We start from the raw sequence: 16,810 nt of genomic DNA on the forward strand, positions 1-16,810 counted from the left end.
GCTCTAAGTAATAACTAAAACCTGAAAGAATAGGGAGAAAAAGTAGCTTCTGCCTCAGAACAAGCAGCTCCTGCTGCCCTCTGCTGACTGAGGGATAAGGTGAGCAGAGCTCAGGAAGCAGGGTCTAATTAAGTCTGTGCGGGTCTACAGGCATCTGCTAGTGCTGATCAAAATGAAACAGAGCTTGGACACCCAGTAACCACCCCTCCTACTTCACCTTGGCTATAATCTCCTCGGAGGAAATGATGGAACAAATGAAGGCTGTGGTTGGCTGTGCACGGCACTCAGATATGGGACAGGTGCAGTTGACAATCATGTTCTGTTCAATGCGAGTCGTGAGATATTCACTCCAACAGGGCTGTGAAGGCAGAACAGGAGAGATCAGAGCTAAACAGGAACACCACCACCCAAGTCATATGACTCTGGAAGCCCACCCCACACAGCATAGGGCACACGAAACCACAAACCGTGGCTAAGTACTCAAAAACACCTAAGTGCGAACAGTCTAATCAGGAGCTGAAGGATCATAACAAACAAGGAAACTGAGAGAAGAGAATGTATGAGCTCTGTGAAAATCACCTGGTAACAGTTTCAGTCAAAGAAAAGCTGCTCTAAATAGGCAGCAGCAATTCCCTACCAAGTTACAGGAGCCAAACACCCCAGGACCTTCACCTTGCAGCAGTAGTGCATGCAGCAGAGGGTTGGTGCCTCCTCAGTGGGACACAGCTGGTTCACACAGACTGGGCAGTGGGTTCCTGGGCTTGGGGCGGGCTGGGCATCCTGCACTTGCAGCCCCGAGGAGATGAGCAGCGTCTCACGGTTCTCCACATAGCACTGAATCAGAAAATCCACATTCCACCTGCAGTGCATGAGGAGGTGCTGAGCAACATCATTCGGGATGCTCAGAGTATCCTGGACCTGCTGTACTGTCTGGTTCATAAGCAGCTTCGCCTCCTCTGGACTAAGCGTGTGCCCCATTGGCACTTGCAGCATCGCCATGAGAAATTCCTCCGACCTGCCTATGTCAGGATTCAACCTGACATGGAGAAACGTGTCATGTCCATACAGGATAGAAATGCACACCCTTCCACACCTGGTGACATGCATCCCTACCAATATAGGCGGTCTGTGCTGTCCTCATCTGGAGATGCCTCTGGTGGCCTGCTCTGGAAAACCATCTGTGCCTGGCCCCCAAGAGGTGTTGTGGGTTCAGCAGAGATGTATTCCAAGACATGAGGCCTCTCCTCCTGGCGCCGGAGATAGCCCTGGTTCAGCAGGTGCAGAATACAGGACAGCACATCCACGCTGTGGCAGCAGAAGCTCAGGAACTGCAGCCCTGGCCCCAACTCGCCCTTCTGGCAGGCATCAATCACCTACAGCAGCAAGGGAGCCCCACACTGCAGTGCGGTGCAGCACCCAGGCGGCCCCTCTCCGCCCCGCAAGCCCTCCATACCCTAAACACCAGGTTGTCAATGTGAAGCTGCTTCTCCACCTTGAGGATGCGGGTGATGAGGCAGCAGAGGACGTTCCTCTTCCTTTCCAGGGCGCTCACCTCAGCCCTCTCTGCCTGCAGGTACCTCTGCCGGGGCAGCAGCCTCAGGTGGCGGCCAGAGGCACAGGCCAGGGCTGTCTGGTTCAGCTGCAGCACACCTGGAGCTAGCACCCGGCCCAGGGTCAGCCAAGCCCTGAGCTGGGCCCTGAAGGAGCCCCAGGACACACGTGTGGCTGCTGGACCCAACCCTGGGCCTCCCGCTGCTGCCTTCACAGGCATCAGCCCCAGCCCCAACACACGGCCCCAGGCAACAGCCACACGCACAACCCCTGGCCACAGTCCCCAACCCCCACGCACAGACCTGACACTCAGCCACCCGCGCCCGGCCCCAAGCCCCAGCCCCACACACCACCCCCAGCCCCACACACGGCCTCAGGCCCCAACCTGACACCCAGACCTGCGCCCCGAGTCCCCACAGACACACACTCGCCCCAGCCCTCGCCCTTCCCCAACAAGCTCATGCACCCCAACCCCAGCACCCGCTGGGGGCTCAGACCAGCGCCTCCCCGGGGTGCCCCGGCCCCACGCTCACCTCCCGGTGGGCATCTCCACACCAGGATGCCCTCGCCGTGGGTCAGCGGTGTCAGCGCGTGGTGCACCAGGTCAGCAGGGAGCCCCGTAGCCTGCACCAGGGCCTCCACAGCCACCTCCTGCAGGAGGGCGTGGGAGGGGAATGGCCAGCCAAGACCCGCCAGCCGCAGGCCCAGCCAAACACGGCGGGGGCTGTGCCCCAAACACTGCTGGAGACCCCACCGGCAGGGAGGACACGGCCCTGCCACGCGCCAGCATCCACCGCCTCCCTCTCCCTCCCCACCACGGCCCCAGCTCCTACCTCGGCGCTGTTGAAGCACAGCAGGATGTACATCTGCAGCGTGGACACCTGGAGGACGCAGTCTCCAAACTGCAGCTCGGCATGGCCCAGCCACGTCCACTGCAACCGCCGGGGCTTCGTGCACTCCCAGCCCAGCTGGCCCTGGCCTGACAGAGGCAGCCTCAGCGCAAGGGCCGGGGGCCAGCCCTGACGGGCCCCCCCAGCACAGCCCAGCCCAGCCCAGCCCTCCCGCCGCCTCCGGCTGAGCTGCTGCCGGGGGCCTGGCCCCAGCGAGACCCCCACGCACACCCACCGCCCCGACACTCACTCCGCCTGCAGAACTCGGCAAACTCATCCAGGGGGGCGCTCAGGCCCGCTGAGAAAAACCTCCCAGGTTCGTCCATGTAGCACAACGGGGAAACAGGCCAGCAGCGCGGGGACAGGGCCAGCACCTTCACCTCCGGCACGTCCGCCACCGAGGCCGTCCCCAGGGCCTGGGCACGTGGACACGAGGGCGGCTCAGGACAGGCCCCAGCACCCCTGCCAGGAACGCGGGTGGCCCCCAGCCTCCCCACGCTCACCTCGTCCAGGCCCGTGTCCAGCTCCAGCAGACGCTTGTCCTGCTCCTGCAGCTGGAAGAGGTAAAACTGCTGCTGGAGCTCCTCCGACTCAGCCAAGTTGCTCAGCATCTCTTGGGGGAAGCGGCTGGGGAAGCACAGCCCGATCTGCTCCACGATGGCTCCTTCCAGCCAAGACGGTCCTTGCGCCAGGAGCCGGTCCCCCAGGTAGTGCCTGCCACAGTCGCCAGCATCAGGCCAGGGGCCAGCCCGAGCCCCGTGGCCATCAGCCACCCACCAGGAGGCAGAGACAGCCCCAGCCCTGGCCTCACCCCAAGGCACACGGCCCGGCAGCACCCGTCTCCCCGCCCTGTCACCAGCAGGGAACGTGCCTCCGCAGACCGGCAGCGCCCATGGGCCCTCACAGCCTTTCCCTCCACACCGGAGCCAGAAAACCAAAGCGCGAGCACTGCTGCCACACCAGCCAGGCCCAGCCATGGCCTCAGCGCCACCTGTGCCTCCCCACCACGCCGCATCCCACCGCACCAGGCCCTCTGGCGCCGCGCAGACACGGCACCCCTCACCGGTAGAAGTGCTCGAAGGTGTGGGCGAGCTCCAGGCCACTGAAGACGACGAAGGGCTCCAGGATCTGCTGCAGCCGGTGCAGCGGCCCTGCGCTGCCCACAGCCCCGTGGAGCTCCTGGATCTGCCCGTCCAGGTAGCGGGCGAACTGCTCGCTCACCTGCGGAGGGACAGAGCTGGCTGCGGAGGGGCCTCACCGGGTGGCCGCAGTGTCCCTGGCGGGAGCAGGTGGGAAACCCTGGAGCTCTTGGGCCGGAGCCGAGGGTGCCCAGGCATCAGCCCAAGGCAGGAGTGTGCTGTGGCTGGGGACACCCTGCGACACACAACGCGCACCTGCAGTTGGGCAACATGCAGGGCCACCACAGGGCCAGCGCTCAGTGGCTCCTCGGGGGAACGGGACACCACCCACCCGGAGCTCGCCCCGAGGCCGTGGGCCAGGGCAGCCTCCCCAGCCGAGACCCCCATGCGGGTGCCACACTCTCTCGACTCACGTGCAGGGCGGTAAGGAAGGGGAGCTGCAGCAACGCTCCCGCGAAGCCCTGGCCCAGGGCCAGCACAAAGGCGGCCTGCTGCCCAAAGAGCTCCTCCGTGGCACCGCGCAGGCGATGGTACAGCCCGCAGTATCGCTCCACAAGGTCTGGCGCCTGCCCTGCTGCCTCCAGGAACCGCTGCACCTGCAGGACGTAGCATGAGAGGGGTGAGTCCTGCAGGTTTGGCCCCATGCCCTCCCCACGCTCCCAAGACACCTCCCAACACCCACCCGGTGCAGGGTCCCACACGCCCTCTCCGTCCCCCGTGGCCAGCCCTCCAAGCTCTACCTGCTGTTGCACCACGCCACGCCAGCACTGTGAGATGCCCCACAGGCCACTTGACTTCTCCACCGCCGCCTTCGCAGCTCTGGCCGGCACCTCCTTGTTCTTCCCCTCCTTCCCGCCTGCCAAGGGACAATCCCAGGCTCAGTGGGCAGGCTCCGCACACTGACCACCAGCAGCCTCCCCCTCTCCCCAGGGGGCACAGGGCAGAGGAGATGCCGGGGAGGAACAGCGACTGCGGGGGCATGACCATGAGCCTTCCCCAACTCGGGAGCCTCCTGTGCCACAGAGCCCACCCAGCAGATCCCCATGGCGCAGCCTGGCACTCTGCACCACCGCCCCAGCCCCACGGGAGGGCAGCTCACCAGCTGCTCTTGCCTCCTCTGGCTCTGGGCTGCTGGGGTCCACATGCACCAGGAGCTGGGTCAGGCGCCGCACACGGGAACCAAAGGCAGCACCCCGGCTCATGGGGTGATGAAGCATCTCCACACTCTCCAGGTACTCGCTCAGCAGCCAGGCCAGAGGGCTGATGCCGTGGGGGTCTGCGGGGCCAGACAGAGTCAGAGCGGGGTGCCTCAGCCTGGGGCACAGTGTGGATGGGCCCAGGAGAGCGCAGGGTACCTGGGCTGGTGATGCTCTGCACCAAGGGGTTCACCAAGGCCTCCCAGCACGTCCTGCCCAAGGCCCGGGCCGCCTCGTCGTCAGGGAGGAAGCGGTCGGCGAAGCCCTGCTCGTGCCGCAGCGCCCGGTTCAGCCTGCAACAGCGAGCGGGCAGCACACAGTGCTGCCGGGCACACAACGGCCTGGGGGCTCCCCCAGGAAAGCGGAGCGCAGCGGTCGCTCCCTGCCCTGCCCCTTGCCAGCCCCTTGGGGCTCCGCAGCCCCACTCGCCCCCAGCAGCCGGGGCCCCTCGCTGCCATGGGCCCTGCCCGCATTGGGCCTTGGGGCCCTCCCCTGCCCCCGAGAAACTGGGGGGCTGTGCGGCACCTGCGGCCGCGAGATCCCACCTGTGCCTGACCAACCTCTGCCGGGTCAGGACGTACAGTCCCCTGCGGGGCACCTCTCTAGTGGGTTACCTGTGCACCCACGTGCCCAGCTTAAACCTGGGGGACCCCAAGGTGGCCCTGGCCCTCCGGGACCGCTGGTGGCCAGGGAGGAGCGAGGGCCCCTCCTTGTCCAGGCAGGACACCCGGCTGCTCCTCTCCTGGCCCTGCAGTCCCCCAGTCACCCTTCACCCAGGCCCTGGCACACCAGGGACGCGATGGCGCAGCCAGGAGACAACTCACCTGCCAAAGAGCTGCAGCAGCTGCCCCCGGTCCCGGCAGATCTCCTGGCACCAGGCATGAGCCCGAGCAGTGCAGGAGAGGAACGTCCGCCGGCACAGTTGCTCCTTGAAGATGGGCCAGAAAGTGGGCTTGGGACCCAGCACCTCGATGCCACGCACACGTGTGTCAATGCCGCCCTACGGGAGAGCGCGACACTCAGCTCCTCAGGCACAGCCCTGGCGCCCCACACTGCCAGCCCTGGCCCAGCCCCTGCTCCCCTACCTGCTGGCACCGCTTCACCCGGATCTGGATGACGGGCCAGAAGCGGGTCATGTTCTCCAGCAGGATCACTCTGCTGTCCGAGGGCAGGACGGTCACCTGCAAGCAGACAGCGAGCCCTCAGCATGCCAGGCAGCGAGCGCCAGACACCCTGCATGCTCCCCTGGCCACCCCCGCTACAGCCACGGCCTCTGCCCCCCCCAGCAGCCCCCACGAAGTCACAGGGCACCCCCCGCCAGGGCCCCACTCCTGGCTCCCAGCCCCAGCACACCAGCCTGCCGCAGACCGGGCTGCAGGGCTGCCCGTGCCCAAGTCTCCAGCACCCGCTGCCTACAGCCAGGAGGAGGCTCCCACAGCACAGCTCCTGCCATCCCCACCTCCCCGGGGGGCACCTCCCAGGGCCCCACACCAAGGTGAGACCTTCACGGGACACGGCACGGACCAGCCCACCGCTCCCGCGGGGCCCCATGGCCTGAGCAGCCCCTACGAGACTCACCGCGTTGAGCTCAGTTCTGATGGCGGCAGGGCTGTCTCCCCCCAGCACCACGACACGGGCCGGCATGTAGCTGGAGTCCTCGCTGGCCACCAGCATGCTCATCTCCCTGCAGCGCAGCAAACACGCCGCTGCCCAGCAGTCCCCACCTCCCTGCCTGGCCCCTGCCAGCCCCATGCGCTGCTGCCCACGCCCAGCAACCCCCAGGACGGCGACCACCGGGACAGAGCCCGCACAGATCCCCAAAGCCCTCTCCTCCCTGCACAGCCCCCAGCCCTCCTGGCCCCAAGGCCCCCGGCCCTCCTGGCCCAGCCCCACCTGATCACCACACCACACTGCATGTGGACAGTGATGAAGTGGGAGCCGGTGCTGCCGTTCGACTCCCAGTAGGTCTTGGGGTTCCTGTCCGTGAGCTTGCTGGCACGGTGGGGGTTGGAGGAGACCTGCACCTTCTCCCAGCACTTGTCCTCCTTCACCTCCACGCTGGAGCCTGTGGGGAGAGCACGTGGAGCCGCCAGCTGCCAGGACGGCACATGCCAAGCACTGGCGTCCAGCTCCTGCTCCCCACACTCACCTCGGCACAGGTTGTGCAGAAAGACATCAAAGAAGGGGATGCTGATGGGCCGGTGGCTCCGGCGGTGCTCCTCAATCTGCCCCAGGACCAGCTATGGGATGGGGCGAGGCTCTTACTGGGGGCCCTGGATCCTCCTCCCCTCGCCCACCACAGGGCTGCGGCAGGCAGAGAGCAGAAGGCTGTCCCTCGGTGACGGGGACAGCTGGACAGCCCCAGGACCCAGGGCCGCGGAGCAGCTGGACCTCCCCAGGCCCACCTGGATGCAGCCAGCCAAGATGCTGGTCGTCAGCTTCTTGTAGAGACTGGCGTACTTCTCACAGTCAATCACCAGGTCGAGCAGGGCTGGCGCCAGCGACGGGGCCGTGCTGTGCTTGTCCAGGGCTTTGGCCAGAGCCTCGCGGGTGCCCAGGCGGCACATCACCACCGCGCAGTCCTTGCTGGCAGTGGCCAGGCGGTGCAGGAAGCCAACGACCTCCTGCACCACCTGCTGAGCAAGCAGCTGTGAGTGGCCGGGCCAGCGCCAGGAACCCAGGCCCCAGCAGTGGGATGCTGCAGCGCTCCATCCCCTCCACCCCGACACCGCAGCAGCGCCCACGAGGGCCCGGCCGGGCACGCCAGCCACCGGGATGCGGCCATGGCCACAGAGGGGACAGCCGCTGCCCACCTCTCCCAGCACCTCGGCTCCCCCTCACCTCCCGCTCACTGCTGTGGGCACTCAGGGAGGACAAACAGGGCTCCACACACTCGTGCCAGGGCAGCGCGTCCTCCTGGTAACCGTCCAGGAACTTGTTCAGGATCCTGCGTCACAGAGGGAGCCCACTCAGACCAGGGCACACAGACAGCGCTGCCGGAGGCAGCCCTGCTTCCCTGCCCCACTGGGATGGCCAGCACCCCGCAGGGACTGGGAGCCAAGGCTCCACAGGCACCTCTAAACCCCACCACCACCCAGGCACGTGATGCTCTGTCCCCCCTGGCCCTGCACCCCAGGACACACCGACCAGCACCTGCTGATACATGCTGGGGTGCACCTGTCCCTGCCTCTGGTGAAGAACAGCCCCACCAGGAGCCACAAACGTGCGCCACGTCCCCCCACCATCACCACCAGCACTCACACACCTGCTGCAGAGGCCCCAGACCCCCACCCAATCCCCCTGGACCCACCTGAGGATGCTCAGGCTCACGGCCTTCTCCGCCCCCAGCAGCTCAAAGCTGCGCAGCAGCAGCCTGAAGCACCGGGGGTCCTGCAGCAGCTGGGCCACCTCGCCAGAGGGGACGGGGCCTTCACTGCAGAGCTGCCGCTCCAGGGCCACCACCACATCCTTGGACAAGGTGCCGTCCCCCAGGCCGCCCAGAAGCCTCCGCATGTCCCTCAGGTCCAGCGGGGCCTCTCTGCCTGCCATGACAAAGACATATGGGCCCAGCCCAGGCACTCGCCGTGGGGCCGTGGCATGGCAGCGGGTGCGGGTGGCACGCTACCTGCCATCTCCGGGCCCAGGGGTAGCCGGTGCTCCGTGAGGCGGTTGATGGCGCTGAGGGCCAGCATCGCGTGAGGGCAGACGGTGCTCTGCCCGTCCCACCAGCAGCTCTGCAGCACCGTGGGGAGATCGCAGCTCACCAGCTGCTCCGCCAGGCCCCGGTGGCTGTCCATCAGCATGTTCACCACCAGCAAGCCGTTCTGCACGCCTGAGGAGCCCCTGCAGGGACACAGCGATGTGGAGACGCTTTCCTTCCCTAAGCACGGAGCCTCCCCGGCACCTACAAGCCTGCCTGCCCGCCTTGCCCACCCCCCGCCACGCAGAGGGTCCCCCCGCCCCCAGACGCTGCCCTCACTCTGCCCCTACCCTGGGACCCTCTGCATGGTGCTCATGGCAGCAGGGATGGCACTCAGCAGGCTTGCCGAGCCCTCGCTGGAGGCAGAGCCGATGCTGGCAAAGATCTCCCGCATCATCTGCGCGTCGGCGTGGTTCAGGGGCAAGGGCTTCCCACCGGCACCTCCTGGCTCGCTGGACACAGCTCCCACCAGCACCTTCAGGGCCTGCAAGGTCAACAGCAGTCAGGAGGGCAGCGGGCGCCTCCGCCACACCTGGGTGAGCCTGCACCCTGCCCGCCCGCCCGCCCACGGCATCCCCTCTGCCACACTCACTGCCAGGCCAGCCTGCTGCACCAGGGCGGAGGAGGCGTGCTGCTGCATGCAGGCCAGCACAGCCCGCACACCCCCCTCCGTGGCAAACGGCACGCGACAGTCGTACTTCGCCATGAACACGGCCAGCAGCCGCAGCGTCACCACCACCAGGGCCTTCTCTGCCACCTCGGTGCTCAGCAGCTCCACTGCCACATTCACCAGCTTCTCCCTGCATGGGAAAGGACGCCTCAGGAGGAGCCTCCTGCCACTGCCGCTGGCATGCCGGCACCCCGGGCCCTGCCAGCCACCCTCTCCCTGCCCACATGGCCCTACCACAGCTGGCTCAGCCCCAGGAATGAGCCTGCCTGGGACAAACGGACACAAGATACACCTCCCTTCTTGCTGAGCACACAGGGATATCCCGGCCTTCACACCTCCAGCGCCACCTCCCACACTCCCACCTCCAGTACTGTCCCCCACCCTGCTGACACAGCCCTCCCCGGCCAGCAGGAGGGGTGCGCAGCACCCCATGGCTCACCCAACACTCCTGGTCCCCAGCCTGCCCTGGGCTTTGCCGACTTGCTGCTCGGGCTCCTCCTCCAGGATCTTCATGATGTGCTTGAGCCCGGCTAAACGCAGCCCAACCTCTGTGCTGCTGCTCCGGATCACGTCCACCATGGCTGCAATCTTGGCCAGCGAGCCCCTCTCGCTCGTCCCCTCGGAGCTGCCCAACACTGGTGGGGGGAAGGCAGGGACGCAGGCGTCAGGGCAGCACTAACGTCCCCAGAAACTCCCGGGTGCCATGCACCCACAAACCCAGCACCCACAGGACCCCTCCCCGGGCAACCTCCGGGCACCTGGCCTCCCATGCCCTGCCCAGAGCCTTCCTCCCTCGAGGCAACAGAGCTGCCTCCAGCGCCGTGCGTGTGCCCCAGCGCGCAGCAGGCCTTTACCTTTGATCTGCTCCTCAGTCACCTCTGGGAAGAACAGCCCTTCCCTCTCAAGGAGCTCGCTGAACAGCTGGGAATCCGACTTGGATGCTGCAGCGGGGGCTTGGAGAGGCACTGTGGCTGCAGAAAGGTCTTCCTTTGCTGCCTTGGCTGTTGTGGCTTCAGAGACAGTGCTCTTGCAGACAGCACCCTCCGAGGACACTGCGGTGCTCCCCCTGCCATCCTGCTCGGCCCCCTTACTGAGGAAGTATTTGGCGTAGATGTGGGAGCCGCGCAGGTCACGCTGAGCACTGCCCTGGCACCGCTTCTCCAAGACCTCCAGCACCTTCTGGGCCAGCTCCACAGGTACTGACAGCTGGATCAAGGCTTCTTCATCGGACAGCTGGACAGATGGGGTCATGTTAACCCTCACGGATGTGCCACAGACCCCAAGCCCCTTGTGACAGCCAGTGCCAGAACAGACAGAAAGCCTGCACTGCCGGAGGCACCCAGGGCCATTCACCAGTGCCAGCCTCCCCTGGCCGTCCCCAACCCAACTACCACCAGCCCAGACCTCCCAGCTGCATTCACCACCCAACTGCGACCGGCAAAATCACCTCATGGGCTTGCTCGCCTACCCAAACCTTGCTGGACACAGTCACTCTTACAGGGTCATGGGAGGCTGCATTTCCTCCCACCTCTCCTTTGCTGTGCCCAGCTCCCCGCGCTTTTGCCATCCCCCACTCACCCTCACATTTCAGACCCATTTCTGCCCCACTCAGGCTGCACACACAGCTCAGACCCATTTCTGCCCCTGCACAGCTCACACTTGCCGTCTCCTCGTCCGGGCCCGGTCCCTTCCCTAACGTTCTCCCTCCTCTCGTTTCCCCGCTGCAGGCTCTGGCCCATACCTGCTCTCCCCGGTCCTGCTGGATGAGGCAGGTGATCTCTTTCTGCTCCTGCGCTTCCAGCTTCTTCACAAAGAAGAGCAGCTCCCACCACTCGGCACGGCTCAGGGCCTCTGCAGCCTTGGTCGGCTGCTCCCCCAGGTAAGGCAGGGAGTACAGCCCTCCAAAGGGCTTGCAGAAAAACGGCTGCGCAACTGCAGGAGAGCAGAGCAAGGAAGGGCACTGTCAGCTCTGCCATTTCCCCCCTCCTCTGCTGCACACCCCACGTTCCCCAGGGAAAGAGCTCATGCGGACCATCTGGGCAGAAGAGGTCCCCAGTGCCCCACAGCCTGCTGTGGGAAAGGGAGGTGACAGGAGGGCAGCGAGACTGGGGGAACATGCTGGGAGGAGACCCCAGAAGCTCTAGAGATGGGGATTACCGTCTTCACTTGAACCTCTTTGGGCTATAGAACAGAAAAAGCACACGCTCAAAACAGACACCTCTAGCTCACTGCTCCCCCAACCTGTTCCCCCCGTGCCTGGACCAGCAACGCACTCGGACACCCAGCACCAGCAGAACCCACAGTGCCAGCGTCCAGCTGCAGAAGGGGAAACAGCTGGCCCAGGATAGGAAGTTAGCTCTGCCATGAGCTTCTCTGTTTTCTAAACGCCTCCTGCTGGCTAACAAGGCAAATACTTACAGGCAAAAGAAAAACAAGACTGCACAGTTATCACACTCCTTTTAGCTAATGCATCCAAAATGAAGAAACATAATCTGTTATGTACGTTAGATATTCTCAAGGTAATTTAGAAATAAGAGCTGAATCAACACTTGCTAATATCTGCTAAGCAATAACTTGCAGGTTTTTTCTGCAAATGCAAGATGGGAGACATTTCACCACCTCAAGAGTCAACAGAAAAGGGCCAAACTCACTGGAAGAGGCTGAGGCCTGGTAAGAGCAGCTATGTACGCAGCTGATTACCAACAGTCAGTCAACGTGAGTTAATTTATCCAACTGTCAAGATCCAAAGCAGAAAGCATCTACTTTTTGAATTCAATGTCTGTGTGAGATATGATGACTGTAAAGAGTTTTACACAGAAGTAAAACAGAGCCCATGATTTTCTACCAAAATCAGAGAGACCGAGAAAAAAGGCAAAGTCTAACCAAGTTTGTTTTAACCTAGCCATTTGAAACTGCATGCAGTTAAATCTATAGTTACCAGAGGCAGAAGCCACTAAAGAAGCCATCTTTTCAACCGGCAATAAGAATTTTTTTAAAGTGGAAAATTAACTGCTCATCTCATGTATATTCTGTCTCTTGCAGCAGTTAAATCCAAATCAATCTACCCAAAAGATGTCCTACAAGATCACGGACGTGAAAAAAGAGCTACTTTAACAGGTTTCCCTGGCCAGAGTCACGTCAGACACTGAACAAGAAAGGAGTATCTGAAGTGTGAATTTTCCCTTTTATCTTCCCCCAGTACAAGGGTCAGGTCAAAGGATTCTAGGAGATTCTGCACACATTTTATGAAAACGGTGCATTTAATGCTCACCTTGCCCAAAACTCAGCAGTATGAAGTTAAACAAATTGTTGGCATGTTGATGCTTTTAAAAACCCACATCACTTATTTAAGGGGATCCGAGTGTCCCTAAAGCAGCTTCATCTTAGAGAGACCCTACATTCTTATTTTGCCAGTTTGTTCTGTTAATTCAAACACGCGTTTTTTGACAGTCACAGTTTAAATCAAACTTTATGCTTTCTATATCATGACTTTTATTATATCCTGACAAAAGCCTAGGATTCAAAAATACTCCATGCAACCACAAGCCATGTAATTACTTAACCAGCTCTATATGGTCCTATATGCCTAGTCATATGAAGTTTACCGCTCAAAAATACACCACAGCAGAATCGGAAAGAGATGATATAGCCACCCACATGCAGCACGTAATCTCACCTGTGTCTAGATTAACATTCTCTATCAAACTATATTCTTTTTCCTGAGTAGCAGGATCTTCCCACTGGTCTCCAAAGCCAATAATCTCCAACATGTGCCAACGCATCCAGTAGATCTGGCCTGCTGACTGCCATAAAACCTGTGGGTGAAACAGATCAAAATGGTCAGATTTGCTCACTCATTCAATCCTCATGCTACATTTGTCCTCCTATTTCCCAAAAGCATGGAGATGATAGCAAGTACTGTTCAAGTAGAAGACCACCTAATTCATATACAGATTTCAACACGCACATTGTCTCATTTTTAAGAATACCATCTTTATTAACTTGTTCCCCTGGTTACAGCTGGATCTTTATTTTAAAAAACACCAGCTTTGCCTGCAACCACTACAGATCTCAGCTAGCTCAGCAGCGGGGAAAGGAGTGCATCTAGTTAGAGCATTCCTGCTTCAGAAGTGCCCAGCAGCAGGTGCCTTGCATACAAAGGAAGAACTTAACCAACACTACCTTGAGGCAGATGAACTGTATATGAAGGGTCTTGAGGCACAAACCACCTGGTGACTGCAAATGTAAAGAAAACTACTTTTCCTACTCTGATTTTACCTTCTCTTGGTTATACTTTTATACCTTGGTCATTCCAGGTTTTGGGTTCCTGACAAGTGTGTCTCAAAGGAGGCAACTGTTTCCTGTGCTTTGTTCAAGTTGCCTCTGAAATCAAAGGAATTTTTTTTTATGGCTTCCCATACTGTAGTTTTACATTTAATCTTCCGAGCAGAAGGAGGACCCAGCAACAGCACATACAACAAAGTCAGTAACTTTAAAAAAAACAGCAGAAAAACATATGGGTACCCTGATTCACTGAGCTCTTTTGGACTTACACCAGTACTACTAGGACTCCATTGTGCCAGAGAGCTAAAGAGGTAAGATGCTGAGAGGCTTTAAGAAAGCATTATATGAAAGGAGACTGAGTTAAACTCTACACACACCATCGATAAGTCTTCAAAGAATTCCTGATGCAAACTGGTTACGTACCAAATATCATCTCAAAGGAGTCATGGAAAGATATGACTGAAGGACCAGGCACAACAGTGGAACTTTTTCTTTGGAGAGGCAAAGAAAGCAAAAGAAAGCACAGCAACAAAGGGAAGATGAGAGGAGGCAGGAGAAACACTCATGATGAACTGGCCCAAATCAAAAAAATGCATCATGAACGTGCATTTTGCACGCAGAAGACTAACAGCGAGCCTCAGGCAGGATGTTCAGGCAGTTCTTGTAACTTGAACTCAACAGTCATCAGCAGATAAGCTGTCAACATAAAGCAAGTGTGATACACAAGATAAGAAAGAGGAACAGAGATAAAAATCAAGTTTCCCTTCAAAGAGAGACTGATGACAAAGGCCCAGAAAAGCAACGATGATCAAGAGATGTCATTACAAGGATGTTTTTGAGATGTCAAATTGCTGGTATCTCCCTGTGGAAAAAACCCTCATTGAATGGTTTGACTCACAAGTTTCTCACATAGCTCTGGGGAACTGCTACAGCCGCGTACATGGATATGAACACAAAGAACAGGGCAAAAATTAACACTCACAAAGACTGCATGCATATTCCCAACTTCCTAGACAGACTGGAAGGCAAGGAACTCTAACAGTGGCAGAAATTAGGTACCTCCAAATATAACAGCCAACAAACTACTTCACTGAATATTTATTACCTTTTAGATCTGGTTTTGCCAGTAGTGTCAGCCTTACAGAAAACTGTTATTGAAAATAAGCCCGGATGGAGCAATTGTAAGTTCATTCAACCTAATTAAACAGAAAAATAGACCGGAGAAGAAACCCAAGGGACCAACTGGACAAAGGGAATGGAAGTTAACAATATACTTGAACTCAACGGTGAATAAAAAATTCCTCTGAAATTTATATCACAGTCAATAGGAAAAAAATGTGAAAGGATCTTGGTGCTCTTTCCAAGTGTCCAGTTAGATTAAGAATAAAAGCAAGTACAAGATTATAAGAAATAGAAAACAGAATTTTAGAAAAACACAGATTTCAGAAATCAAGGAGCACAAGGAAAAAGACAGAATCAGTAGGAAACATATTCCCTTTGCAATTTATCTTTACAGACCAGGTTATAAAAGACAAAAGGTTTATCAACCACTTAAAAATAAGATGCAAAGCAGTTATTCAGTTGAGGGGGCCTGCAATGAAAAATCCCCTATGCGTGGTCCAAAACTAGAAGAGTATTTTATTTGAATATTGAGTAAACACAACAGAAAGCAAAGCAAACTGATAATGCGTAGAGGGATACAAATCCAGAAGTTGCCACAATGGAGAGAGAAGCAAAATTCAGTTTGGAGGACAGAGATGAAAGACACGCCAAGTAATCTGCCAGAAGCACAGTTGTAAAGCGGGAAGGATTGAAGTTATTCAGTGGTGTGTCCATGTAACTGAAAAAACACTAAAGCCAGCGCTTCTAATTTGAGAAAAAAAAAAAAAATCATTACTACAGCTTCACTACTTTGACTTCAGTAGTATGCAACCCTTTAAAGCATATTTTAGTGGAAAGAACAACTGAAGGTGTTCAAGATAAACACTACATTTGAATTAATGGGTAAACCTGCTTTCAGTTTCAGTTCTGACAAATTGACATTTGACAATTCTGACATTAGCTTTCTTTGCTGAAGTAACTGATTAAAAAAAAAAATAATCATTTATTTCAATTGCCAACTTCAGTAAAGCAGAGGGCATCACACAGTAAATTATTAAACCAGAGAAGAAAATGATTAAGTAAAGAAATGTGCTCAACAGGACCCAAGAACTTAGGAGTGTGAAGGGGAAAGAATGGGACTAGAAGAAAGCGCACGTAAGATGGGCAAGCCATATTTGCACAGCACGTGCTGCCTTAACAGTTATGCTCTCCCAACACAAGCACACAGCGGTGACACCCACCACCAAACAAGCAGGTAAGGCTGAAAGCATCCTTCTTGCATACGCACATTTCAGAGCATTTTAAGCTGCCGGTTTAAATTACATCTGCAAGAAGTGCTCCAAAACTAGAAGGCAGTTAAGGAGCCTGGACCCGAGTTAAGTTAAAGTTACTGAAAGTTGATTGGAAAAATTCATCCTAAAATGAGTTCTCACTGAACAAGAAGAAGGGTGTCAGAAGGAAGCAGCCTGCAACTGGCTGAGGAAAAAAGCCAAAAGAATATTCACACAATTTCCCCGTGCACAAGAAAGCAAAGAGAGACAACAGGAGAAAAGAAGTCAGTCAGTGCTCTTAATTGGCTAAATTGGCTATAAATGAAAACAATGGCGTTACACAAAATAAAACGGGCTACAGGAGAATGGGTACAGGAAGGCTAGAGAATCTTGTGCTTAACAAAAGCTAAAAGTAGATTTGAAGGAGATAGTCTTCAAACATGCAGAAAGTAACGTCAAATTCTTTACCTCCTCTCTGGAAAGGCTGGTAATGAACTAAGTTACAGCAAGAGAGATTTAGAAAGAGCATTAGGAAGTCATGCATTTCTACAGATAGCAGAGCGAGGCTTTTCAGCTACTGATTTTTGAATATCAGCAACACAGAGCTTTGCACTAGCATGACACTTAAGTGTATTCACAGGCCATCTATATCCGCAGAAATCAGCTTGAAGTAGGAAAGCCTTTCAGCATAGGTTTAGGTGGCACCTGAAGTACAGCTATGACCAACTGAAGTGGCCTCAGGCTCCTTATTTATCACCTGCAAAATGAAAGCATGCGCTTCTGCAAATTACTTGTGGGAGAGAAAACAAAACGAAACAAAACAAAACTGACAAACCCAGACTTTCACACATTAAAATGTGTGCAGTGGTTACAGTTTCTCATTTTCCTGGTTACTATCTCAATTTAATATCTAATGAACTGAATTATAGCCCTGTTTGCAGCTGACACAATCCTGGACTGAGCAGAGGACACAAGCAGAGACAGCCTTCTTATCTGTGGATGACAGCC

The 16,810-nt window shown here is 57.4% G+C and overlaps 1 protein-coding gene across 3 annotated transcripts in view; it reads right to left on the minus strand.

Moving 5' to 3' along the window:
- The window catches only part of LOC128906972 (cullin-9-like), a 34,736-nt gene that overhangs the window by 8,909 nt on the left and 9,017 nt on the right, over nucleotides 1-16,810 (minus strand). For 2 of the 3 annotated variants that reach the window (XM_054195181.1, XM_054195183.1), the window contains exons 6-33: nucleotides 12,823-12,961; nucleotides 10,888-11,078; nucleotides 10,001-10,379; nucleotides 9,586-9,781; nucleotides 9,069-9,276; nucleotides 8,767-8,960; nucleotides 8,402-8,619; nucleotides 8,087-8,318; nucleotides 7,618-7,723; nucleotides 7,182-7,412; nucleotides 6,926-7,016; nucleotides 6,670-6,841; nucleotides 6,355-6,460; nucleotides 5,862-5,957; nucleotides 5,601-5,776; nucleotides 4,936-5,069; nucleotides 4,680-4,856; nucleotides 4,321-4,436; nucleotides 3,994-4,176; nucleotides 3,505-3,662; nucleotides 2,945-3,155; nucleotides 2,692-2,857; nucleotides 2,385-2,530; nucleotides 2,085-2,202; nucleotides 1,454-1,656; nucleotides 1,114-1,373; nucleotides 673-1,036; nucleotides 218-358 (exon numbers count right to left, since the gene is read on the minus strand). In XM_054195181.1, the coding sequence (XP_054051156.1) occupies nucleotides 218-358; nucleotides 673-1,036; nucleotides 1,114-1,373; nucleotides 1,454-1,656; nucleotides 2,085-2,202; nucleotides 2,385-2,530; nucleotides 2,692-2,857; nucleotides 2,945-3,155; nucleotides 3,505-3,662; nucleotides 3,994-4,176; nucleotides 4,321-4,436; nucleotides 4,680-4,856; nucleotides 4,936-5,069; nucleotides 5,601-5,776; nucleotides 5,862-5,957; nucleotides 6,355-6,460; nucleotides 6,670-6,841; nucleotides 6,926-7,016; nucleotides 7,182-7,412; nucleotides 7,618-7,723; nucleotides 8,087-8,318; nucleotides 8,402-8,619; nucleotides 8,767-8,960; nucleotides 9,069-9,276; nucleotides 9,586-9,781; nucleotides 10,001-10,379; nucleotides 10,888-11,078; nucleotides 12,823-12,961 (5,112 nt within the window). The remainder of the gene's footprint in view (nucleotides 1-217; nucleotides 359-672; nucleotides 1,037-1,113; nucleotides 1,374-1,453; nucleotides 1,657-2,084; nucleotides 2,203-2,384; nucleotides 2,531-2,691; nucleotides 2,858-2,944; nucleotides 3,156-3,504; nucleotides 3,663-3,993; nucleotides 4,177-4,320; nucleotides 4,437-4,679; nucleotides 4,857-4,935; nucleotides 5,070-5,600; nucleotides 5,777-5,861; nucleotides 5,958-6,354; nucleotides 6,461-6,669; nucleotides 6,842-6,925; nucleotides 7,017-7,181; nucleotides 7,413-7,617; nucleotides 7,724-8,086; nucleotides 8,319-8,401; nucleotides 8,620-8,766; nucleotides 8,961-9,068; nucleotides 9,277-9,585; nucleotides 9,782-10,000; nucleotides 10,380-10,887; nucleotides 11,079-12,822; nucleotides 12,962-16,810) is intronic. The other variant, XM_054195182.1, reaches the window with a different exon arrangement.

Source organism: Rissa tridactyla, chromosome 3 (assembly GCF_028500815.1).
Source record: "Rissa tridactyla isolate bRisTri1 chromosome 3, bRisTri1.patW.cur.20221130, whole genome shotgun sequence".
In the NCBI taxonomy this organism is placed as follows: domain Eukaryota; kingdom Metazoa; phylum Chordata; class Aves; order Charadriiformes; family Laridae; genus Rissa; species Rissa tridactyla.